The following is a 25,917-nucleotide window of genomic DNA, read 5'->3' as shown; positions in this document are numbered from 1 at the left end:
GGGACTTTGGAGATCCCTGCAATAGACAGTCCTTGCTCAGAAGAGCTTACAATCTAATTTAGACAGGACATTTCAGGGTTAGGGAGATTATGGTAGAGGAAATGAATACAGTGGGTATAGGTATCTGACAGCAGTGAGTGGGAGTTAAGCGTTGAAAACCGTTTCAAAAAAAGTGGACTTTTAGCTTGTGGTCTTCCTCCTCAGCACCGCAGCATAAATAAAGTCCAGCCCCCCTTAGTAAACAGCTCCTGGAGGACTGTGGGAAGGCCACGCGCTTTCATACGTCCAATTAACGGTGGGGGTTCTGAAGTATTTAGCCGCCTGCGTGGGAGCTGACGTGTTCTTTCTCCGGCGGCTGCGCAGAAGGTTAATTCGTTTGCGCGCGTGCGCAGCTCGGTGGCTGGGGGCCGGTCGGTAGTTGGCACGGAGGGCTAGCGTTGGTGCTGAACCGGTTCTGGCGTGGCAGCGTCTGCGTGGTGGGCACTGAGTGTTCCGCTTCGGGTGTGCAGGACGGGGCATGCTTGCTGCACGGATCCTACCGGGACTGGGGGTCCCGAGTGCCACAGAGTCGCGAGCGCTTTAACCCTGCTAGCGCTTTAACCCTTAGCGCAGGACTCGGCGCCCCTTGCCTTAAGAGTCTGCGCTTCCCCCCTCCTTCCCGTTGCATGAAAGAAGAGTTTTCTCTCTGGCTCCCGGTACTGGCCTCGGTTCTGTGAGCAGCAGAGGGAGGGGATGGGCCGTCGCAAGCACCCCGAGCTGTATCGGGCCCCCTTTCCTCTTTATACCCTGCAGATACATCCTGAGAATGGGCTCGTTATTACTGCAGGTGGCGGAGGCGCTGCTCAGACGGGCATCAAGAATGGCGTGGTGAGAGAGATTAGACTGGGGTGATCGATAAAGGAGGGAGAGGAGGAGAAGAACCAGCTGTTAACATCTCTCCCCCCCCCCCCTTCAATATTAATAAGCGTCTGCATTTTAGCACCTGAGTAGTGAATTGTACATACACAGTACATAGGGACAAAATTTTCATGAGTTGCTCCCACAGTCACAGAGCTAAAGTGGGCACTCGTAAATCTTGCCTCTTGTGTAGTCCAAAGTCCTCGTTTAACCTGGAAACAAAGTGTGCCCATGCTTCTACTCTAAGAGCATTGATTTAATGTAGTCGGGGAAGGGCAGTTTGTTAAATTAGGCCTATTGTTGTAGCTTCTTTTCTCCTACCACAGTTTTCCCTGGCTAGGGTGGGAATGCAGTGTGTTAAAAACCAGAGAGGGAAAAGCTCCTAGTCCTGCTTGGCAGGTGTCTTGTGAACTGTTCTCTCTGCTGGTTACACATGGACCCTCCTGAAAACGATCTTGAGTATATATGTGCTTTGTTTAGAGCGCAAGAAGACTTTCTGAGACAAGGATCTTGGGACTCTGTGTTCAGAAATGTAACGGGCTGATTTTTTTGTGTGTCTGTGGAACACCTGCGCTTATGATAAAAGCCACAGTTATATGATTGCTATTCTTCATTTATAATTTTATGGTTGCAGCGGAGTATTCTGACTAGGAGAATATCCATCTCTTTTGTTTAAAATGCTGTCATTCTATATGTGGTATGCTTGATGTAAATTGAACCTTTGGGGAAACATCTGAAAATAATGAGCAGATATCTGTTCTTTAAATGTCTGTCTTGGTGCTGTACTGCACCTTTAGAAACCTGAATATTGATCGTTGATCTGCAGCTTCTCTCTCCTTTATACACGTGTATGGTCTTTCTTACAAGGTCTGATTATTATTATTTTTTTTTTTTTTTGCCTACCCAAATTTTTCATGTGTTGCTATAAACTTTCACATGTAACACTCTAGGTTTATCCTTAGTACTCTTAGCTCAGTCATGGCAATGGGGTCATGCACTGGAGCTCCATCCAGAACCCTGCATTCATACACGTAAGGTTTATGTGATTACTGTCTCCCCACTCTCACTAGCCTGGAAAATCATCAAACAGTGCACAGAGTTTGCTACATGGTTACAAGACTAACCCTTATAAAATTTTTATCAATACATCTTCCAAATGCAGTACCCTTAAACAGAGCAAAAAAAAAACCCCAACAACTTTAGATTTATGTATGTGGTGGTGTAACCTGCTAAGGATGATTGTGTGGGTTAGAAATGTTTTAAATAAAATCTGAATTCCAGCTAGCAAACACTTACCCCCATGCCGACCATGGTGGTATCAGCTCAGATGCTCATAGGAATTCTATGAATGGTGGCCGGCTTTGTAAAGGAGGGGGTTAGTGATAGTGTATATATGAACTGCTTTTATTTAAACACTGTTCTGTCAGCACAGAATACATAAAGCAATGGGAAAAGTCTCTGAAGCCAATTAGATCGGTGGTTTTCAATCTTTCTCTGTGGCCCCCAGAGGTATGGACCAATGACATCTTTTGGAGGGCCTGCCCAGGTTGTGACCCCTTTTGAAAATTTTAGTAGGTCATATTGTAGTTATCCATGGCACAGGATTACCATTAAATCTTGTAATATTCTTCATATAGATATACTACTGAGTGAATATTAGTATCTGATCTCATTGGAAAGGCAGGTTTTCTAAAAACATGGGCTCTGCTACTTGAAACATAGGGCTCCATACAGAATCCCCATCATCTCTTCATATTGCACCTAAATGTTCTCTGGAGACTTTTATTTATTTAGATTTTTATCCCGTCCTCCCAGTAGCTCAGAACGGTCTACAGGCAAACATTCACAGTGGAGTACATTTGGACAGTACAAAGATTGGATCTTTTCCAGATAAGCCCCGCCAAAAAGTTAACCCCCGCCACAGTTTTAGCTAACACCATGCTAAGTGACTACTTGGGGAAAGTGATATACAAGGGGGGGCTCTGCCCCTCCTTGAACCCCCCCGAGTCATTATTAAAATCATAATTTCCTCGGAGGGCTTCAATAGTTTCATAATTTATAAGGTGCCGTGGCTTAAGTTTTCGCCCGTGCACTTTTTGCATTAGTGGTGGCGGGGCTTAAGTTTTCGCCCGTGCACTTTTTGCATTAGTGGCGGGGCTTATCTGGAAAAGACCCCAAAGACTATACAGTAATTTAAATACATTTGGACAAATGGACAAATACCAGTCCTGCCTAATTTGACATTTTGTATAATTACAATGTGATGGTATGATTAGAATGTTCAGGTGTGGTGAAAAAAAACCCCCAGATTCCAATTTTTATATCTGTCAGGGTTGCCATTTATTAGATATTAGACAGTTTAGAGCAATGGTGTTCACTAAGTCAGGGCCCCTTTGGATCCAGTGAGCTGAAGGAGAGTTGCTACATATCTTCGTGTAACAGGTCACGACACCAGTGATGTAGGCAGACAGCCAATTTGGGGTATCTTTCTTTCCCTCCCTTCCCCCCCCCCCCAAGCTCCTGCAGCAGACTCTCCCAGCCCATGCAGCAAATTCTCTCGATCTCTCTCGACACTGCTGCTGACCATGTTATCCAATTTAATCTTAATAACCCACTATACTCATAAATCACACTCACTTTACATTCCCCAAACATATACATTAAGGGCTCCTTTTACTAAGCTGCAATAGCGGTTTTAGCGCGTGCTAGACGCTAACGCCAGCATTGAGCTGGCGTTAGTTCTTGGCATGTAGCGTGGGTTTAGCGTGTGCTAAAATTCTGCGCACACTAAAAACGCTATTGCAGTTTAGTTAAAAGGAGCCCTAAAACTCATTACAAATGCTGACCACTGTAGTCCCTTTGCATGTAAACGACAAACTATGCAATCAAAATTCACATTAGGATCATGTGCAAGTCTCACATAACTTTTTCTTAAGAACATAATAGCCTTACTGGGTCAGACCCAACGGTCCATCAAGCCCAGTAGCCCATTCTCACGGTGGCCAATCCAGGTCACCTGTACCTTGCCCAACTCAATATAAGATCTGTGTTTCGTTTCTCATCTTCAAGAGTTGAAACTGCTGATTTTCTTACTTTATAAACCAAATGACAGCATAAACCTTTCTTCCCACATGATAGGACAAATACCACTATTTGCATGTCTGTCTGTCTATCTTATTCCTTTATGTAAAAACGAAAAACACACAAAATTGGATCCATCTATTTCCAACCTGCTGACAGCAAAAAGTGACTTTAAATCATTTCGAAAATAACTCAAAACTCTGCTATTCAAAAAATCTATAGAGTTCTCCTCACCTTCCCTGCAATCTCCCCGTTGTCTTCCTACCACTCTTGTAATTTCTCCTCAATAACTCAGTCATGTAACCAGCCCCTAAACTGCAACTTCCCTAAATTTAATCCTCTTATTTCTATCTATCCTCAATTGCTCCTCAAAGCCTCTACTATGTAACTAATCCTAAATTGTAACTTCCTGGAAATGTCCAGTCATCTTCTAATGTAATCCGCTTAGAACTGCAAGGTACAGGCAGAATAGAAGTCACTAATGTAATGTAAAATTTGACTTAAAAACAAAGTTTAGGGGTTGCCCCACCTCACTTTTTTTTTTTTTTTTTTTAAACTACTGTTAAGCTTAACAGTAAATTTGAGTTTTTTGCACTCGACAAATCAGCAGTCTGACATAAGAGCCACCTTTGATGCAGAAGGAAATGCCTTTCAGTCGCTAGCCAAAGAACAAATTGCTTCTGTTCATCTTTTGTTAAAGTATCATTGTATTTTTCAGTGAGGCTTATCCATCTTTCTGCATTCTTGGTTTAAAAAAGAACGACCATATTAGTCCATATTATCATTTACTTCATTGGCTGCTTTTGGAGCAAGAGTATTACTCAGATTTTCCTGTATCTGCTTTAAGCTGATATTGGGATTGTCTCCAGCTTACCTTTTTCCTCATTTTGTGTTGCATAGACCATCAAGAGAAACTAGAAACTTCTACTTATTTGCTTATCCAAAAATTAATGGGTGTAGATATAAGACCTTCTTAGATAGGACCCTAGCGTTTCAAGCTGGTAGGCAACAATCTTTGTTAGGTAAATGGATTCAGCAAGCTATGTTATCCTATTACAGTTTTTGGAAATTAATTAAGACCACTTTGCTTGATAAGTTTATTATTTAGTGAATTTTATTATTGAAATTCTATTTTATTTGTATTTTTTACTGTAGTATTGTATTTCGCTGATTGTCCAGCTCTTTTTAGTGTAAACTGCCTAGAACGTTTGGTTATGGTGGTATAAAAGAATAAAGTTATTATTATTAATAAACTTGACCTTTCCATCACCTCAACAAGTCCGTTGGAAAAAATTATTCACATCTACCGTACCTTTGAATTTCAAGGACCCAAAGTCAGGAACCTACCAGACTATTTGCGTCCACTCTTTTCCTATTACCATGTCAGGAAACTGTTAGACATATCTCTTTTCTTCATAATGTTTCTGATCTATACTTGTTTATAAGCTAAACCGAGTATAATGTGACTTCAACGAATATCTGAAAATATTTTATAAACCGCAGTGAATCCTTGCCAAAACTTGGGGGGTATAAGAAATGGTGTGGTATAGTAATCCTTTCTCAGGATTTTGGAGATGGGCATTTCACTGAGAATAGTCTCCTCTTTCTTGCCGAAAGTAGTCTCCACATCAACTAGGAGGCACAGTTGCCGACCTTCACACCCAAGGGGTCCAAGAAGAGTGACAAAGCTCTAATATTGCTGGATGTTGGCAGAGTGGTTCTTCACTATCTGGAAGTTACAAATGAGTTTTGGCTGGGGCCAGCCAGCTTCAAAAGCAACGATTTCTAGATGGATTCATATGGCCATTTCATCAGCTTACGCTGGCAGAAGAAAGCAATCGCCAGCCACAAAGGCCCATTTCACTAGGAGTGTAGCGTCCTGGGCAGAGTCCAGAACTGTTTCCCCTGAAGAATATACATTCACAAAGTTTGTTTGTTTTTTTTAATACGATGGATGTAGTGGCTAAACTGGATACCACATTCATATCATCGGTACTTTCAGCAGGCTCATCTGTCTCACCCTAAAATTCCAGGGGACTGCTTTGAGGAATTCCATTTGTTTCAGAATGATGTGCCTATTGCACTAGAAGGAAAGATTAGGTAGGTACTTGATAATCTTTCTAGTAAATAGGCACATCATTCTGGAAGCTTGTTCTAGCAGATATTCATTAGTCTATTTGCTGTCTTAAGATACATCTGTAATACTGGATACCTTTGTTTCTTTCCTCTGTCCAGTACAGGGAACCACTACTACTGTGAAGAGACCATGGAGTATCTTTCAGAACTCCAGGACTGTTAGTGCAGGTTGCACTCAATAGAAACATAAAACATGAAGGCAGATAAAGTCCAAATGGCCCATCAGTATGCCCATCCAAAGCATTCATAATCTCTGCTGTTCCCCAAGAGATCCCATGTGCCTGTCCCATGCTGTCTTTAACTCAAGACATAACTCATGTGGTTCTTATATCCTGTATTTCTCTGCTTGGATTCATTGTGGCTCACAATAGAGTGATGATTGGATACATTTAAAACCATTAGCTTAAGTGTTCACCTCAGTTACTACTACTACTATTTATCATTTTTTATACCGCTGTAAAGTATATGCAGAAAAGAGAAGTTGGGGATTTAATTTAGGTACTTATACGGTTAGGTACTTATGCCAGGTATTCTGGTCTTTAGTGTGAGTTTTAAGCATTTTCTGGAAATGAAGGTATGTACTAGATTCTCATATGTGCTGGCAGTTTATTCCATATAAGTGGTCCTTGGAATTCAAATGTAGACTCGTGTGCCTTTTTCCAACATACTTGCTGGGGGGGAGGGGGGGGAAGGGAATTTTGAAGCACTGGTTCATGTGTGCATTGAGGAAGGTTGGGGAGACACTGACATTGCCAAGAGTTTTCCCCATAGATTGCCTTGTAGATAATGCAAACCATCTTGAAGTGAATTCTTTGTCTCCACCACCTCCACCCGGAGACTATACAAGGTGGAGTTAGTCTGGAGGAAGGCTACTAAAATGGTCGATGATCATCATAAGACATGGGGACAAACTTAAAAATTTCAATATGTATGCTTTGGAGGAAAGGCGGGAGAGGGAAGATAAGAGATATTTAAAGACTTACAAGGCATAAATGCGCATGAGTCAAATCTCTCTAATTTGAAAGGAAGCTCTGGAATGAGAGGGCATAGGATGAGTTAAGAGGTGATAATTATTTCCTTAGACTCAGAAGTAATCTTTTTTTACAGAAAAATGTGGTAGATATGTGGATTATCTTTTTGAAGGTATGGTCTCCAGAACTGTACACAATATTCTAAATGAGGTCTCACCAGAGTCTTATACCAAGGCATCAATACCTCCTTTTTCCTACTCGCCATACCTCTCCCTATGCACTCTAACATCTTCTAGCTTTCACCATTGCCTTTTCAACCTGTTTGGCCACCTTTAGATCATCACATATTATCACAACCAAGTCCTGCTCCTCTTTTGTGCACAAAAGTTCTTCACCCCCTAAACTGTACTGTCCGTTTCTTCGGGTTTTTGCAGCCCTAATGCATGACCTTGCATTTCTTATCATTAAATCTTAGCTGCCAAATTTCAGACCATTCTTCAAGCTTCACTAGGTCCTTCCTCGTATTATTCACACCATCAGGGGTATCTACTCTATTGCAGATTCTGGTAGCATCTGCAAAGAGGCAAATCTTACCCTACAGTCCTTAAGCAGTATCACTTACAAAAATGTTAACAAGAACAGGCCCAAGAACTGAACCTTGAGGCATGCCACTGGTAACATCCCTTTCCTCAGAGAGATCTCCAATGATAAAAACTACCCTTTTATTTATTCACTTTTCTATACTGTTCTCCCAGGGGAGCTCAGAATGGTTTACATAAATTTATTCAGATACTTAAGCATTTTTGTCCCCTTTCACTCAACCAGTTCCTGACCCAAGTAGGTGGCCTGTTTGTTCCACCATCTTATGATTATTTAATGTTATATGTTATGATATGAGCAGAACAGACTTGCTTCTCAGGGAGGGTTTTTTTTCCCCGCCCTATTCTGTTTATTCCTCAAGGGCTGACCATATGCTTTGATACGAGCTAAGGTAGTACTGGACAGCCCAGAGGGATGGGAAGCAGAGTAGAAAAATGCTAATGACGCTAAACATAGGATCTCGTGACCAGGGATTGACTACCAAAGTGTTCCAGAATGATGTGCCTATTAGAGAATGACACAGGGACAAATTTTTCCCTGTCCCTGCGGGAACTCATTTTCCTGTCCCATTCCTGTGAGTTCTTTTCTTGTCCCGTCCCATTCCTGCATGCTCTGTCCTCTTCTGCACAAGCCTCAAACACTTTAAAATCATACGTGTTCAAGACTTGTGCAGTTAAGGCAGAGCTTACAGGGATAGGGTACGTGACAGGGAAATTGAGTTCCTGCAGGGATAGGGACAAATTTGTCCCCATGTCATTCTCTAGTGCATATTTACTAGAAAGAAGATTATCATGGTCTGTACCTAATCTTTCCATGCTGCCATTCTGGCAACTTGCACATTAATGGTGTTCAGGACTTCTACCTACTCTCATCTGTGGTATGTATTATTTTTCACAGCACTTTTTGCGTTTGGAATTGATTGGCAGACAGCTCACCGCTTCTCTCATTCACTCACATGACACAGAGACTCGTGCCCCTATGAACATGGCACTGGCTGGCAATGTGATTGCAACAGGACAAGATGAATATTGTCAAATGTTCAAATTCCATTTAAAGAAACAGGAGGCAAAGAAAGCTAACAGCAACCAGGGAAAGCCAGGTAAACTGTGAATTTTAATAGTACTGTTAGGGTTCTGTTTTAAATGTAATAGTCTTTGTTATATGTTCTCGGTTTGTCATCCATTGTCAGTCATGCTTAAGTACATTTGCTTTACTTTTTCAGAACATTTAATAAATTATTTTTTGGGGGTGGGGGTGCTATCCTACCCTAAATTTTCCCTTACCCTAGCTTCTGAACATTGTTTGTTTGGCATCATTGCATGAGATGGATTTGCATGCACTGCCTCCTTGAGATGCAAATCTATCTCATGCATATTTATTGTGGATATCCTGAAAACCTGACCTGGCTCCGGCTCTCGAGGACCGGAATTGTCTACCTCTGGGATAGGTGATAACACAGATTTGTGTGGAACTACTAGATTTGGAGGTGCACATAATATGACAGCATTAAAAATGTGGTAGCAGAGCAAGACTATTTGCTATAGTGGAGCTGAGAGCTAGATGGTGCTAGGAGTGCAAGTTGCAGGTGGAGCTGGGGTTCTGGTTATTAAAAATATACCTGCAAAGTGACAACTTAATTGACATCATGGCAATAAAGTAATAGAGCTGGGCATGAAGTCACTAAAGGAGTACCAGTCTCTGTTACTGAAGGGAATAGCATGGTGGTAAAGATGTTCTGAGGCCACTCAAGGCTGGCTTTTGTGAATCAAAACTTCTTTTCTGTTTTATAGGACCAAATGAGAAAGGAATTAGGAAGAGGAAGTCATCTAATAGTACTGTAAAAAATGGAGGTGGTGATACCAAAAATGAGACAGCTGAAGTCTCTGTAGACAAACTGCAAGTGGTACAAACAGATTTCAGTCAGGAGTTGTTGCAAAAGTCAGTCTGTTTCAACAAGGATCATTCCATACTTATCACAGGTGGAGCAGATGGCTTCGTGAGGGTTTGGGAGGTAAGACTACTATTTATTGATATAAAGTGCTAATATGGAAGCATCTGTTATGTCTGCTGAATGGTCATTGTAGATGAAAAAATAGTAATTTTGATCCATGCTTACCACGCTGTACTTTAAGTGGCCTACGTTCATGCACGTCTGGGAGCTAGATGGGCTTGGGCTCCTTGTACAAATGAGGGGTGCTACCTTTGTTGGTTCAGTAAGGGAAGTCATCCTCCCATATTCATAGCTGGATCCCTAGTATAGACTGCTGCATTTCTAAACTTCAACTATGGGCTTTGTCTATTCAAATGAAACTGAACGCTGCCAAAACCAAATTACTTTGGATTGGGCCAAGATTAGAAAACCTCCCTTCCTCTGTTACGTTGAAAACAACTTATGAAATAGTAATTTGTGGTACCATTTTGCATATCAAAGATCCCCTAGATAAACATAAAATATATTTCTTTTTAATTATGACAAGTACAGCTATACAACTGATTACACGAAACTGGGATCGTCTCAACTTTACATTTTGGTGGGCAAGTTTATGTCTAATCTATAAATATGAGAAAATAAACACTGTTCTGTTAGGGAATAATAAAAACTTTAATTTGGGGCCCATTGACGTCCTTTGTAGAATCACTATAGTTATGTTTTTGTGGTTAGATAAAATGCACATCCAGGGAGGGGAGGGATGGGAGGTATACAAGGTTTTTATTGATCATTTTTATGGATAGAAATAGGGGGGAAGGGTGGTAAATTTTTGTGGTTTAATAAATAAGTCTGAATGGTTATATGTGTGTAATTTCTGTTTGAAATATGTATAGTATATTTCTGAAGCTATGGAAAATTTTATAGTTATTTTAATGATAAAGATTAGGTTGGGTCGGGGAGGGTATTAATATGTATGAATCTTGTAAAACTTAAGTGATGTCTAAAGTGTAAAATGTTTAATTTTATTCTGTTTTTCACTTATTGAATGTGTTGAAAATGAATAAAGAATTAAAAAAAAAAAAGAAAACGGGTATCTCACTACATATAGATTTTTCATCTAGAGTCCTGGGTGTCATCTTAGACTCATCACTTACATTTCATGAACAGATAAATTCCTTGACAAAAAAGTATGTTGTTTTTTTTTTTAGTCTGTACATGTTGAGGAAGGTCAAATCACTATTCCTTCAAGAACATTTCTCAGTGTTGGTACAATCCACTGTGCTTTCTCAGCTAGATTATTGTAACTCAGTTTATCTGGACATTAAGCAGGGCAGTCTAAAACTACTTCAATTAATACAGAATACTGCAGCTAAGCTCATTTTTGGGAAACGAAAATATGATCATGTTTCCCCTTTGTTGATAAAGCGAACTGGGAGCCAGTGAAGCTTTAGGATCCAATTTAAATGCGCATGTATAATCTTCAAGCTTCTCTATGGGGTCCAGAGAAGAGCAACTAAAATGGTTAAGGGGCTGAAGGAGTTGCTATACAGTGAGAGATTAGAGAAACTGGGCCTCTTCTCCCTTGAAAAGAGGAGACTGAGAGGGGACATGATTGAAACATTCAAGATAATGAAGGGAATAGACTTAGTAGATAAAGACAAGTTGTTCACCCTCTCTAAGGTAGAGAGAACGAGAGGGCACTTTAAAGTTAAAAGGGGATAGATTCCATACGAACATAAGGAAGTTCTTCACCCAGAGAGTGGTAGAAAACTAGAATGCTCTTCCAGAGGCTGTTATAGGGGAAAACACCCTCCAGGGATTCAAGACAAAGTTAGACAAGTTCCTGCTAAACCAGAACGTACACAGGCAAGGCTAGTCTCAGGGCAATGGTCTTTGACCTAAGGGCCGCCACGTGAGCGGACTGCTGGGCTCGATGGACCACTGGTCTGACCCAGCAGTGGCAATTCTTATGTTCTTATGTTTTGTCCCCTTATGTTGGAATACCTTTAGACTTTGCCATTTGAGAAACACACAAAGATGTAAGTTATTCTTCCCTTCCTTTAAGGGAATTAAATTTGCTATGAAGCTGTCGATCTTTCTTTCGTTTTCAAGTTTGTAGAGATTTGGAATGAACTTCCTGACTCCATTAGGCTTTTAGGCCAGCTGCAATTATTTCATAAATTCTTGAAAACTTTGTTCTTTCAATTTTTAAATGGTTTAACTTTAGTCTCACCGAAATGATGATATTATAGTTATTTTTCCTATGCTTTTATTATGTACTTTAGTTTTTAATTAGTTCTTCCTTTGCTTATGTTTTCTGCTATGTACTCTAGTCTTAATTATATGTGAACTGAGTCGAGTTCCACTGGGAGATGACCCGGTATAAACCAAAGATTAGATTAGATTAGATTAGGATGTAATTAGAATAATTGCATAGTCTGAGTTGGCCATTAAACGAGTAGATATCTGGATGCCCCCAACTGCGTGGACGAGGATCCGTGGGGGTGGAGGTCATAGTCGGTCTCTGGCAGCTGGCAGTCTGAAGATTTCAAGTCTGGATCCATTCGGAGCTGTTTAAGGCAGAAAATACTTTTCCTCCATTCAAATGCTGTTTAAAGCTTCTGACAGTCTGGCACTGCATACTGTGAGTAAACCTCCATTATCTCCTATAGGAACTTTGAGCGTGGCTTTAAAATTGTTTTACTAGACGTTTTTCACAGTTTCTGAGGTTAGGGTTCAGGTTCCCCACCTCCCCAGACCCCAAATTTGCTATTTTTTAATTTTTGGTTTTTGTTTATTTTTGGCATGAATTTGTGACTGTAGCCATCTTGGATTTTAAAATTGATCTTTTTTTCTAACTTATTTCTGCCTCAAAAACCCCTCGATTTACCACAAAATAGTTTGGGATGGATTTCCCAGCCTCTAATCTGGTGAATGTGGACATTGATTGCAATGGATCAGCAATTGTTTATTGCGTGCCATAACATGCTGGGGGAGGGGGCGGGATCTTCAGACTTCATCTCCTCCGAGTAACCTTGGGCTGGGGAGCTGGCCTGAGTCTGTGCCTTCTGAAGAATATCTCGACCAGAGGCCGTCCTGGAGTCTGGTGCAAAACACCTGCATTCCAAGTCTGGGGACTCTTTTGGCATGGTGCATGTACCTCAACCCTGCCATGGTTGCGTGGGCCTTTTCACCATTTTATTTGGCTCCTCTGAAAGGTGTTATTCCTCAGACTCTGCTCATTTTGACGCAGCCGGTGGGCGTGTTGGGGCTTTTTCGGTCTGTTGCACTTGTGGCAAAGCTTTCCTGTTCAGGAGCCCTCTTCTGGCTGTGCCAGACCTCGATTGCAGTAGTTGCCATGCAGAGTTTGATTTTTCTGTCTCCTGCCACTGTCCTTATTTTGGAAATGGCTGATACTTTTGCTGAGACTGGTCTCCTCGGCTGCCCTGAGCATCCAGATTTGGGTGCTGTCTCTTTGCAGATTTTTAAGCAGGCTTCTGCCCGCCTCTTTACAGATGATGATCTGAAAGAGATCCATCTGGATTCTCCACCTTTCATTCTCAGGCTTCGGTCCCGGACCATTCTCCTGTGCCTTTTTTCCATTCAGTCCACAACTCCTTGGTCTGGTTTCAGAACAATGTGATACCCTGGAAAGCTCTTTCTGGCCCTGTCTACACTTTATCACCTGGATCCTGATTTTTGGCAGGTTTGAACAGCCTGAGGTAGATTCCACCGTGGTGCATCCCATCCAGCGTGCAGCCCTTCCTAGTGATGGGGGAATGAGGTTTAAGGACTCTCAGGATCACAGGTTGGATGTTATGTTACAAAACATTTTTCTAGCGGCATCTTCAGGTAGCCGAGCAGCAGTGGCCACTTCCTTTATTGCGCGTGCCTGCGTAATACGTGCTCTATGGAGGTGCATGCCTGTTATCTGCTGGTGATGGTAGGTGTGGATTAGATGCCAGGCGCCCATTATGATCTCATTCAAGTTCTTAGTACATTCTCCTCTTAGTACATTCTTTGCTGGTGCAGTGTCTGCGTGCCGGACTATTCAGTTCAGGCTGTCTAATCACCTTTTTGCAATGATTTTGCTTTGTATCACTCTACATTGTATCATGTTGTATTTTATTGTATTGTATAACATTGAATTCTACCGATTCCTACTATATCTTGCATCTTCACTGATATGCCTCAGTTCTCTTGCTGTGAACCGCCCAGATCTTCTGGTTGGGTGGTATATAAGAAATATTATTATTATTTTGTTCTATCTGCTGTGCCTCACCGTGGTAGGCCAGCTTGCTGTCTCTTCAGTCCTTGCTACACTGGAACAGGAAGTTACATCAGGTGTTCCAGTGTAACAGGGACTGAAGAGATTGCAAGAGACTGTGGAGCCGGTGAGCCTTTCGGTAGTACTCTAATCGCTAGCATTGCTGGCAGGCTATAAAAGGTTAGAGGGAGGGAAGGAAAGGAGAGCACCCAACCACAGAGGGAAAGGAGAGAGAATCACAGGAAGATTTACTGGGAGAAAGAGTTGTAGATGGTGGGGTAGAGTGATCTTTGAGAGGATCCAATTTCGGAAACAGAGAAGTGAAAAACAATGGTTGTGGTATTAACACCTCATGGAGCTGGATGAAAAAGGAAAAGGTGGTGTTAAGCTACAAATGCAAGCCTTTTAATACCCCAGCCTTCCATGACCCCAGCAATTTTGTGGCAAGTGGTACTGATGCTAGTTCTGATAGGGAAGCATATCTGGCATTTTAAAGATGTTAATGGTTGCAAATGACAAAGTATGTAGTTAAATATGTATTTATACAGTGCTGTTTTAATTAAAAGGATATCTCATTTGTAAAAAGAATGCTATTTTGCAGCCTCTGCTTGAATTTTCTGATCTGGTAAACTTGGTTTTAGTTTCCCAGTATGAAGAAGGCGCTGGATTTTAAAGCCCATAATGGAGAAATTGAAGACATTGCTGTAGACCCAGATAACAAGGTATGGCATTGTTAATATCATGTGAGGGATGATCTATTAATCTTTTTTTTTTTTTTTTTTTTTTTTTACCTCATTTGGTCACAGAATGGGAAATAACTTTTGTGAATCAAGCTTTTGATGCTGAGAATAACATCAATCAAATTGCTTAGAATCTCACATTCATCACTTGTGAACCATCCAGCCTTTTTGTTTTCCTCTTTGCTCTGCACACTGTGTTCCCTTAACTTTCTTTCTTATGCACCTTAATACAGAAAGGCATGTCCTTACTCTAGCTAAGAGAGATCATTCCCACGCTGTATAGGTAAATGAGGTCTTGGGTGTCTACAAATCTCTTAACTCTTTTTTAACAATTAGTTAAAAGGATAGCATGATTTATGAAATTATCAAAATGGAATTTTGGGTTACACTTTCTTTTCCTTTTTTTTTTTGTAGTTTTTATTAGAAAAGGTACAACCGGATAACAGGAACAGCAATATCAAAAGCGCAAATACAAAGAGGCAGTATATACACAAGAAAATACACTCTCCACTAATAGGTACATGAATGGTACAGGTATAGCATAGCAACAAAGAGAAACCCAAAAGGAAGCCAGCCCCAGGGAATTCAGTCTAAAACTTGGGTTCTCATTACTATTACTACTGCTACAATTAATTATTTCTATAGTGCTACCAGATGCACGCAGTGCTGTAAAGATTCACAAAGAGTAAGAAAACAGTCCCTGCTCGAAAAAGCTTACAATCTAAACAGGCAAGATGTCATGGATACAGTTAAGGGTAACTATTAATCAGCAGGCTGGGTTGGAGGGCAGAGGAATAGGGTTAAGGATTGAAAGCTATATCAAAAAGATAGGTTTTCAGTCTGCTTTTAAACAAGGGAAGGGGCTTGACGGACAAACTCGGGTAATTTATTCCAGGCATAGGGGGCAGCTAGATGAAAGGAACAAAGTTTGGAATTGGCAGTGGAGGAGAAGGGTAACATTAAAGAGTGATTTATCTGAGGAGAGAGAAGCGAGGGGAGATATTGAGGGGCAGCAGAATTACCGCTGGATATAAGAATGTCTTTTCTAGACTTTTGAAAAAATTTGAAAACTTTACTGTTTGCTTCATTAGAATAATTATTCCATTATCCTTTAAGCAATTGATATTTTCGATCCAAGATGGCGTCAGGCTAGACGCGCTGAGGAGCCGCTCTGAGGACTTTCTCTTAACAATAATTTCTTAGCGGCTATATCACTTACCCGATGCCTATACGGAGGGGCCGTAGCGCCGCTGGTGCCTCGCGGCCCACTGCCACCCCCGCGGTCGGCGATATCGGGGAATTCCTCAGACGGATGCAGGGAGCATTTTTGGCGTCTGAGGGAGGCCCGCAGAGGAGTAGCGGCGTCAGAGAGGCCGTGGTGATTCCTCCGGGATTGGAGACATCTTTGAGCCCTGACGCTAGGGCGCCGCCCCCGCAGCCTCAGCTAAGCAGCTCTCCAAGGGGTAAGGGAACCCCGGATGTCGGGGTTTTGCCTTCCCCTGAGGCAAGTAGTCCAACACAGAGCCTGCTGACAGGAGCTCTCATGGATATGAGCTCCTTTGAAGAAGCTGAGGAAAAATCATCTAAGGAGAGGCGAATCAGCCTTCAGGGACAGCGACAAGTTAATCAACTGGACGGTGAGCACTATGACACTTCTTTACCTTTAATTTCTTTGGAAAAACCCTCAGAAGTAACTCTGGACTCACTATGGGATCTTATGGCCGGACTAGTGAAGACCATAAGTCCCAAACTTCAGTCAATTGAGGGGAAACTGTCTCAACATTCTATTGAACTTAAAGAATTGAAAAATGAAATGACTGCCTCTAATTCTTCTGTTCAAAAGCTTGAACAGGAAATTAAATCCTCTAAACAACTACAGGAAACTTTAATGAAAGATAATATAAATCTTAGGAGAAAGATGGAGAATTTGGAAAACAACTCCAGATACAATAACTTAAGATTAATTAACTTTCCTAGGCTACCATTAACACCACCTAGAGAAATGTTTAAAAGATATTTTCTTGAAGTTTTGGGGGCCTCAGAAGATTCATTACCTCCTTTATCACGAGTTTACTACTTACCTAATAAGAATAAATTGCTAAAAAAATCGTCGGACCAAGGATTATTGGATGTATCGGAGTTATTGGAAAAATCTGATAAAGAGGCTATAGAACCAAGTACTTTGATTGTAACAGTAGCTCTCTCTATTGATAAAGTTTGGTTGTTAAAACTATTCTTTAAAAATAGACAAAGAATTTATGGGTTGTAAAGTGCAGATATTTCCTGATTTATCACGAGAGACCCAAAAGCGTCGCCGTGAATTTCTTATGTTGAAGCCAGGTGTTACATCTTTAGGTGCTACTTTCTATTTACGACATCCTTGTAAGTGTATAGTGCATCACCGATCAGTTAAATATGTTTTCTTTGAGCCTAATCAGTTGACTTCTTTTTTAGCGCTCTCCCGATTGGAGGCAGAAAAATCATAAGCTCTAAGATTATAGATTAATCCCAGCAATCAGCCCTCTAGCTAACTTTATATGAAAGAGTGTACATTTTGTTCAATTCTTTTTCTTTTGTTTTCGCTAAGAAATCTTGGATTCAAATTTGAGGACTTGAGCATTTTAGTTTATACATGATTTATATGTTATTGGAATGTTTCTTGCTCTATGTGGAATTGCTAATTTGCTTTCTGTACAAGATAATTCTTGATTATATGATTTAAAAATCAATAAATATATTTAAATATAAGTAATTGATATTTTCAATCTTATTGTAAATTGTATAAGTATGTTATTGTGTAATGTTACTGTAAACCATGTCGAACCCTATAGTTTAAGGCTAATATGGTATATAAGACAAAAGATTAAATTAATAGCCCTTTCCAGAGTCTTGTAAAACATTCCAACCGATTAGACTTTCTACTTGACATGTTTTTAAATGAACCCTATTTTGGCCTAGTGATTATAACCTTGTTTGCACTACTAAGGGGATATCCTCTACCCTCATGAATCAGAAAGAAAAGCATAGTCTGTCTAATTAGGAGTTCCTGCTCCATTTGTTGCGCTTAATGGAACACTGAATTGGAACAATTTTTGCATTCTGTTGAGAATATCTAGCAACAGATTTTTGGGAAATATAGTATTTCACTCAGTTTTACATCATAGTCCTGTGAAAGCATCTTCAATAGATTTGACATTTTAGCATAGCATCACATGCATTGTTATGCATTTTTTATGGAATTAATCTTGAAATGTCTATTTCCTTACTACCCTACTTGATTAGTCCATACTAGTGGGTTACATTCCCTTACCAGCAAATAGAGGCAAGGAAGCTGAAAATTCAAATGACATCAGTATAAGTGATGGAGAAACATGGATCCTGTCAGTATTTTTCTGCCTCTAGCACAATGTCGCGCAAACTTTGAACTGCTGCTCACTAAATGTAGTGGCTGCAGCTCGAGGCATCTGGAAATGCGCAGATATCGTCGTGATGTCACCCCTCCAGAGACAGGTCCTGAGCCGCCAATGGTGGGTGCTAGTAGGGAAGAGGGCTGGAGAGGCTGGCTCTGGCTGATTGCCAACAGGACACGTCTCTTGCCGTGAGACACATCCTGTATGCAGCCTCTCCTCCCCAGTGTGTCCTCCCCCCCTTCTCTTCAGGCTGATGGTGGTGGATATAGGACTGCTGCCTGCTCATTTTTTCCTCCCAGGATTGAGGTTAGCAGAAAAAGTATAAAAACATGGGGGGGGGGGGGTTGGATTTTGCAATATATTTAGGAAGAATCATTAGTTGCAAGATATCTTGTGTGGGTATTTACTTCTTCAAAACTAGATAATTCGGTTTTGAATTTTCCTTGATAACGAGAAGAAATATGTTATTGGCCCTCTCTTTTGCCAGATAGTGACAGTGGGGCATGATTTTCAGTGCTGTGTATGGAAGAAAGATCAGCTGGTGACTGGCTTGCGATGGAATGAAAACCTTCCAGCAATCTCAGACAGAGTATACAGATACCAAGCTTGCAGGTAATAGTTTGTCTCAGCAGTGTCTGAGTCGTTTTTGGTTTTTTTAAAAAAATATATAGATACTTGCTGTTGGGTCTTATTGATTCCATCTGTTCTGCAATGTTCAAAAGCACTGACCTCATGAGTCGGGGGATTTTGGGTTTTTTTGTTTTGTTTTAAAACTTAGACATAATCTGTCCTCTATGTTTGGTGCTGGGGGACAGTAAATAAATGGTGTTATCTTAGGGACAGATAGAAGAACCTGTACTTCTCCAGTTATAAGAAGCTATATAAATCCTGTGAGCCATCAATCACATTGATGGTCAACTTATGATATTGGCGACTTATAACTATCCTACAGGACTTCAAAGCCACAGCTAATCTAATGTAATCTAATCCTTAGGTTTGTATACCACAGCTCTCAATAAAAAATGAAGTTTTATTGTAGAAAATATTTTCAGTCATAACTTTAGGCAGAAGTTCTGTTATGGAAAGAGATTGAAACAATTCAAAACTACTGGCATCTGTTCTCTAAAAATGAGAGCTCGCTACAGTTTTTCTCTAGGCAGTGGACTGGAGCCCAGTGCACACTCGATGGTTCTTCCTGTGGCTTTCCTGATTTAAAAAAAAAAGAAGCTTGTATCAGATGGGATTGTTACTGCCATAAGGGATACTGAGAATATTTAAGCTCCTAGTCCAGTATTTAGTGAAGTGTTTATCTGATTCATTTCCAGGGAAGAGTGCCCTGCACACCTCAATCAGAATAGATTGAGGATAGATGTAATTGGAGGAAATTGTATTCTTCAAGATTTGTTGTGAAGTTGTGTGTGTTTTTCTTTTTGATTTCATAAGGTAAACACTTCTTCATTATATGGTCCCCATGCCCTAAGTTATTCTTGCGTTGTTGTAGATCTGTGTTTTATAGCAAGAAAAGGTAACTTTGATTTGCTTTTGGTTTTCCTCTAGGTTTGGTAAGGTGGAGGATAACAAGGACGCCCTTCGGCTATATACGGTCCAAATTCCCTACAAAAGGGAGCGCAAGCCTCTTTCCTGCTACATTACTAAGTGGGATGGCAAGAATTATTTGGCATTACTCACACAGCCATGTGGCAATGAAGTCATTTCCTGTCTGTCAGTCAGGTATATCAAACTACCACTTCCAAAAATTTATTTATTTATTTTTTTTTTTTTGGGGGGGGGGGCGGTTTCACTACCGTCTGGACATAGATTTTCATTGAAACTAAATTGTCAAGATATACTCCTAGATTTTTGAAACTAATTCAAATAGACTCAAATGAAAATTAATTACAGCCAATAGAGAAAATTTGGTTATATAAGAAGATCATTATTGAATCTATCCACAAAAGTTTGTCTTCTCCCTTTTCAACTTAAGACAGTGCAATGTGGCCCTTCCTTCAATTAAATTTTGTATCTGTTAGTCTCTGACAATCCTTTAACACAGGGAATAAGACATTAATATTATCAGCATATATAAAATTTTCAGCTTGGCTTTGATCCAAGCAACTGCATTAAAAGTATATCCTGATGAAGTAATGTGTCTGAAATTGGGACCTAGTGAGACGTCATAACTAATGGAGTACACCTTTAGTAAGGATGTGTTAAAATGAGAGATTACATAAGAACAGTTGCCATACTGGGACAGACTTAAGGTCCATCAAGCCCAGTATCCTGTTTCCAACAGGGGCGGCCCAGTTCGCAAGTACCTGGCAAAGTCCCAAAGAGTAAAACAGATTTTATGTTGCTTATTCTAGGAATAAGCAGTGGGTTTCCCCAGTCCATCTTAATAATGGTTTATGGACTTTTCTTAAGTAGTTATCCTAACCTTTTTTTAAACCCTGCTAAGCTAACTGCTTTCACCACATTATCTGGAGGAAAAGTCCATAATCTATTATGACAGACATGGGGGGAAGCCACTGCTTGCCCTGGATTGGTAGCATGGAATATAGTACTATGGATTTTTTTTCCAGGTACTTGTGACCTGGATTGGCCACCATGAAGATGGGATACTGGGCTAGATGGACCATGGGTCTGACCCAGTAAGGTTATTATGTTCTTATGAATTCCATGTTAAGTGAAGAAATATTTTCTCCAGTTTGTTTTGAATCTACTTCTTAGTATCTTCATTGCATGCTCCCTAGTACTAGTGTGTTTGGAAAAAGTAAACATTTACCCACTCTATTCAATATTTTATAGACCTTAGGGTAGATGCCCAAGAAAAGGACTCAGGTGGTGTTGTAGACAAGACAATATGATGAAACCTTCTGTCCAATATGCAGTGGCAGCAGCCCAAAAAGCAAACAAGATGCTAGGAATTATTTTTAAAAAAGGGATAGTTAATAAGACTAAGAATGTTATAATGCCTCTATCGCTCCATAGTGCAACCTCACCTGGTGTATTGCGTTCAGTTCTGGTCTCCTTATCTCAAGAAAGATACGGCGGCACTAGAAAAGGTTCAAAGAAGAGCTGCCAAGATGACAAAGGAGATGGAACTCCCCTCGTATGAGGAAAGACTAAAACGGTTAGGCTCTTCATCTTGGAAAAGAGACGGCTGAGGGGAGATATGATTGAAGTCTACAAAGTCCTGAGTGGAGTAGAACTGGGTACAAATGGATCGATTTATCACTCCATCAAAAGTTACAGAGACTAGGTGACACTCAATGAAGTTACAGGGAAATACTTTTAAAAGCAATAGGAGAAAATATTTTTTTTCACTCTGAGAATAGTTAAGCTCTGGAAGGTATTGCCAGAGGTTGTGATAAGAGCGGATAGAGAGCTGGTTTTAAGAAAGTTTTGGACAGTTTCCTGGAGGAAAAGTCCATAGTCTGTTATTGAGACAGACATGGGGGAAGCCCCTGCTTGCCCTGTATCGGTAGCATAAAATGTCACTACTCTCTAGGTTTTTGCTAGGTACTACCTGAATTGGCCACCGTCAAAAAGGGCTACTGAGCTTGATGGACCATTGGTCTGACCCAGTAAGGCTATTCTTATGTCTATAAATACTATCTGCAATATGGAAACACAATGATGGGGAGAAGGATCTAAGATAGTTACAAGATTGTTGCCTTACAAACAATACTAAGATTAAAAGACATTCCATGAAACAACACTAATAGCAGCTTTAAATCAATGTAAAAAAATTCAGGTTAACACACAAGTTGTGGATTTTGTTGCCAAAGAATGTGATAGTCAAGTAGTGTAGCTGAATTTTTTTAAAAAAATTTTTAGACAGATTTTTGGAGGACAGATACATAAGTCAGACTGATTTAGATGTTTTGCCACTTTATACTTATGAGAATACTGCAACTACTATTATTATTTCTGTAGCGCTACTAGACACACGCAGTGCTGCATAGAGTGACAAAGAATAAGAAAACAGTCCCTGCTTGAAAGAGTTTATAATCTAAACAGACAAACAGGATGTCATGGATACAGTTAAGGGGAACAGTTAATCAGCTGGCTGGGTTGGAGGGCAGAGGGGAGTACAGGACAATCAAGCCATTGTGACATCGCTAATGAGGTTGTGTCTTATTGGTGGAAGGAGGCATTATGACATCACAATCTCAGCTTTGCTTCCCAAAGACAAACAGGATGTCATGGATACAGTTAAGGGGAACGGTTAATCAGCTGGCTGGGTTGGAGGGCAGAGGAGTAGGGTTAAGGATTGAAGGCTATATCAAAAAGGTGGGTTTTCAGTCTGCTTTTAAATAAGGAAAGGGGTTTGATGGACAAACTCGGGTAATAAAGGAATGGTCTGTCCTATTAAAATCAGATGGGCTCTTTCAAGCAGCCCATATTGTTTGCTTTAGAGACAGGCTCAGTGGATATCAGTCAGTCTCGGCATCTTTTGTATTAAGACAGCTGCCATATTGGTGAGTTTATGGACAGTACAATGGTAGAGAAGGACCCAGTTTGCTTCCACTTTTAGAATCGCATATCACAATTGTCCTGAAACAAAATCAATCGTTTAGAAAACTAATGTTGGCAGGTTGACAGAATCCTGGGTGAGGAACCTCCAGAATTTATAATGATATATTTCAGGACTCCTTGAGAATCTGTTAGGTTTCCAATATTTTTAGTATGTTAATGGGTAGGAGGTTTCTTAGATATCTTAAATCCTGTCATGCTGACTTTATCAGCCCATTTTATTTTTAATCTGGTGCTGTTCTGGCAGCTGCATCAGGCCTGGAGGAAACTGAGTGGGTTAGAAGGTGAGTAGAATAACTGTTGCTGCTACTTTAAACATGGCTTCATTCTTTTTAGTGACTCTGGAACGTTTCTTGGTTTGGGCACAGTGACAGGATCAGTCACAATCTACATCTCTTTCTCCCTTCAGGTATACTTATCTTCTAAATTTGTTTTATCTGTAAATGCCCTTTGTTTGCCTAGAGTTTCATAGTTCTTGTGGTGTTGCTTTGTTGAATTTAATTCAGTGCAGTAATAACATTAGCCTTAATTTTGTGTTATGACATATCAAAGCCCATGATATGTCTATTGTTTAATATCTGTATTGGCAGTGTGGAACTTTAAGGATTGTAGATGGAAGTGAATTCTCTGCCCCTTTTCCATTGGACACATTCAGAGGGAGTTACATTTTTACAACCCTAGCTCAGGTTGTTAGTTCCCTGTAGTCATTTGAGTGATTAAAGCAGCTTGCTTTTAGCTGAAGTATTGTTTTCTCTTCTTGTGTCCCTCAGAAGGTGTATTATGTAAAGGAAGCCCATGGCATCGTGGTGACCGATGTTACTTTTCTACCAGAAACACGGCGTGGAAGAGAGCTCATGGGAGAAAATGAGGCTGCCTTGCTGAGTGTGGCTGTGGACAGTTGCTGCAAACTGCATCTTATACCCAGACGATGTATGTTCATCTGAAATATTCCATGCTCGGTACCAAATTGCATTTAGGATATCAGTATTGTGTTACATATTGCTTTAGAATACATGTGCTTACAGTGTTAAAATTCTTTGAGATCTGAGGTACAGAGAGTGCGTTTGCGTTTACCCCAGCTGGTATGTAATAAAACACAGGTACTACACAACATTACTGGAAATGGTTTTTAATATTATGGTGAAATTTGGCAATCAGAAGGCAATCCTAATGTTTCCTTTTTCTCCTCCACATGTGCAGCATCTTTCCTCCCCTCGTGCCTTCCCTCTGCAGCATCTTTCTACCCCTCCCATCCCCCCATGCAGCAGAATCTTTGCACAGCTTCTATTCCTCCCTCCCATCCCCCTGTGCATCAAATTCCCTCTGCTGCATCACTGATTGTCATCAGCAATGCGGCACAGGGAAGGCCCCGGCGGGAGAAGGCTGCTAACCAGCCTGTTTAGAGTGCTGCCGATGCTGCTGTTTGGTGGGAGGTATGTCAGTCTCACGGTGGGAGAGTCTGCAGGGTTCGGATGGGAGAGAGAGATGGAAAGATGGGATGATCAGCAGGGGTTCGGGGGGGGGGGAGCGCTGCTGCTGGCAAATCCAGAGATGGAGTTGGGGAGTGTTGAGGACATTCGGGAGGGGATCTAACTAGGACTTATTTTTGGGGTACGGCTTATATTTAGACCTATCCCAAAAATCATGCTAGGGCTTATTTTTGGGGAACATGGTAGTAGCCAGATTCAAAATGAACTTGTGGGGAGTATTAGTGAGAGCTATTGTGGTTTTAAGGGCTATCACTGTGGCTAGGAAAGAGCTTAAAAAATTGGGAAGATGGTGGGTAGTTGTGAGAGAAGGTCTACAGCCTCCACAAACACTAGTACTTGATAGACCTTAGAAACCTTAAGAAGCAAGATGAACTTTCAGGGCCAAAAAATCATGCTCTCGTCTCTTCCCAAAAACTATATAACAGTATTTGTAGGAGAAAACCCCACTGTGAAAACTTCTGGAAGTAATATAGACCAGAGGATGTTGACAAGATAGAAGGAATTGGCTAAAATGTAAGACTCAATTGGACATTTTCAGGGGATTTTCTTTTTTAACATAAATATTGCTCACATAGCTTTTATGGTGCAAAGATGTCTGTCATAAAACCAATGGGAATCCTTTCTCCTTTGTTCCCAGATATGTTCCCAGTTTGGCTGCTGTTGGTGCTGTGTGCTCTGATGATCTTTGCTGCTGTTCTGCTGCTGCAGCACATTTTCCCAGGATTTTTATAGGACACTCAAAGCACTTTGGATGATTGAACTGTCTTCTCCTGATTTCGTGCAGCATCACATCTGGCCCTTGATATCCAAATGGGAGGAAAAATAGAGGAATAGGGCAGGATAGTGGAACCGGTAAATTAAGGAGCCATGATCAGATTGGTGCGTTAGTTCAGTCTGTGTCTCTGCTTCACGTCTGTGGTTTCATGAGGAAAATTGCAGAGCCAGCATCCTGCAGCACTTCTGCAACTTGAAAACGAGAAGAGGATTTCAACAGAGACTGAATTTGTGACATGTATTGGTGGGATGGTTGGTTTTTTTTTGGGGGGGGGGGCTTTTTTTTTTTTAACTTTTTCAGCTATGTCTGAAATTTTAACCCAGCTGTGCTGGAGGAAAGGGGAAAGATGAAGTCTAATTAATGATTTGAAGAAAAAGTAGTTAACTGTGACCTATGACAAGTTCTTTTCCTTTGTTTAGGAGCTATCCTGCTATCAGTCCAAGGCTCCAGATATCATGTTGAATCTCTCCCTTTGTGGTTAAGATATCCCCCTTTGTCCAAAAAGTTTCCTGCACTCCAGGTGTCTTCAGCATATAGATAATATAGAGAGCTTCCTTTGCTTATTCATTTTATTCTGGGACACTAGATGGCAGAATCTTATCTATTGCCTTTTTCTGAAACTCAGGCAGAAGATGCCAAAAGACAGGTCTTGGTATTTTGTTAATTTTCAGTTATTTTTATCCTGCATACACCACCTACTGCTGTTCTCATAGTTCAGCTCAAGCTATTACTTTGCCTTTTCATGAGAAAACAGAGTTGCACTCTTTTGCTCTCTCTATTTTTGCCTTATCTTTGATACTGAAACTTGTCACCTAGGGCCTATGAGGAGACATGCTTCTTTTTGGTCTGGTCACTGAATGAGTGAGAGAAGTGTGCATTTCAGCATAACTAGCTTTTCTTAGCTATGTTAAATTGCTGCTTAAAGAAATCAACTAAAAGTGAAAGATAAACTATAAAGTAAATGAAAATAAACCTGAGCGTTGCTAAGGGACATTGATTCAGTGTTAGTGTTTTACCGTTTAGAGCACAACTTTTCCTTACTCTGCTTTATCTTATGTAAAACACGTCACCCTTTCGTCCCACC

The 25,917-nt window shown here is 40.6% G+C and overlaps 1 protein-coding gene across 1 annotated transcript; it reads left to right on the top strand.

Annotated features, from left to right (window-relative positions):
• Positions 1-732: 732 nt before the first annotated feature.
• PREB (prolactin regulatory element binding) lies at positions 733-25,711 on the top strand. The gene is made up of 9 exons (XM_033937925.1): positions 733-867; positions 8,583-8,784; positions 9,476-9,696; positions 14,524-14,604; positions 18,520-18,644; positions 19,590-19,763; positions 22,905-22,977; positions 23,339-23,498; positions 24,696-25,711. Exons 1-9 carry the CDS (start codon positions 733-735, stop codon positions 24,788-24,790), a joined length of 1,266 nt encoding a protein of 421 aa, XP_033793816.1. The 3' UTR covers positions 24,791-25,711.
• The last annotated feature ends 206 nt before the right edge of the window (positions 25,712-25,917 follow it).

Source organism: Geotrypetes seraphini, chromosome 3 (assembly GCF_902459505.1).
Source record: "Geotrypetes seraphini chromosome 3, aGeoSer1.1, whole genome shotgun sequence".
NCBI classification, from domain to species: domain Eukaryota; kingdom Metazoa; phylum Chordata; class Amphibia; order Gymnophiona; family Dermophiidae; genus Geotrypetes; species Geotrypetes seraphini.
This window is presented reverse-complemented; position numbering and strand designations above follow the sequence as displayed.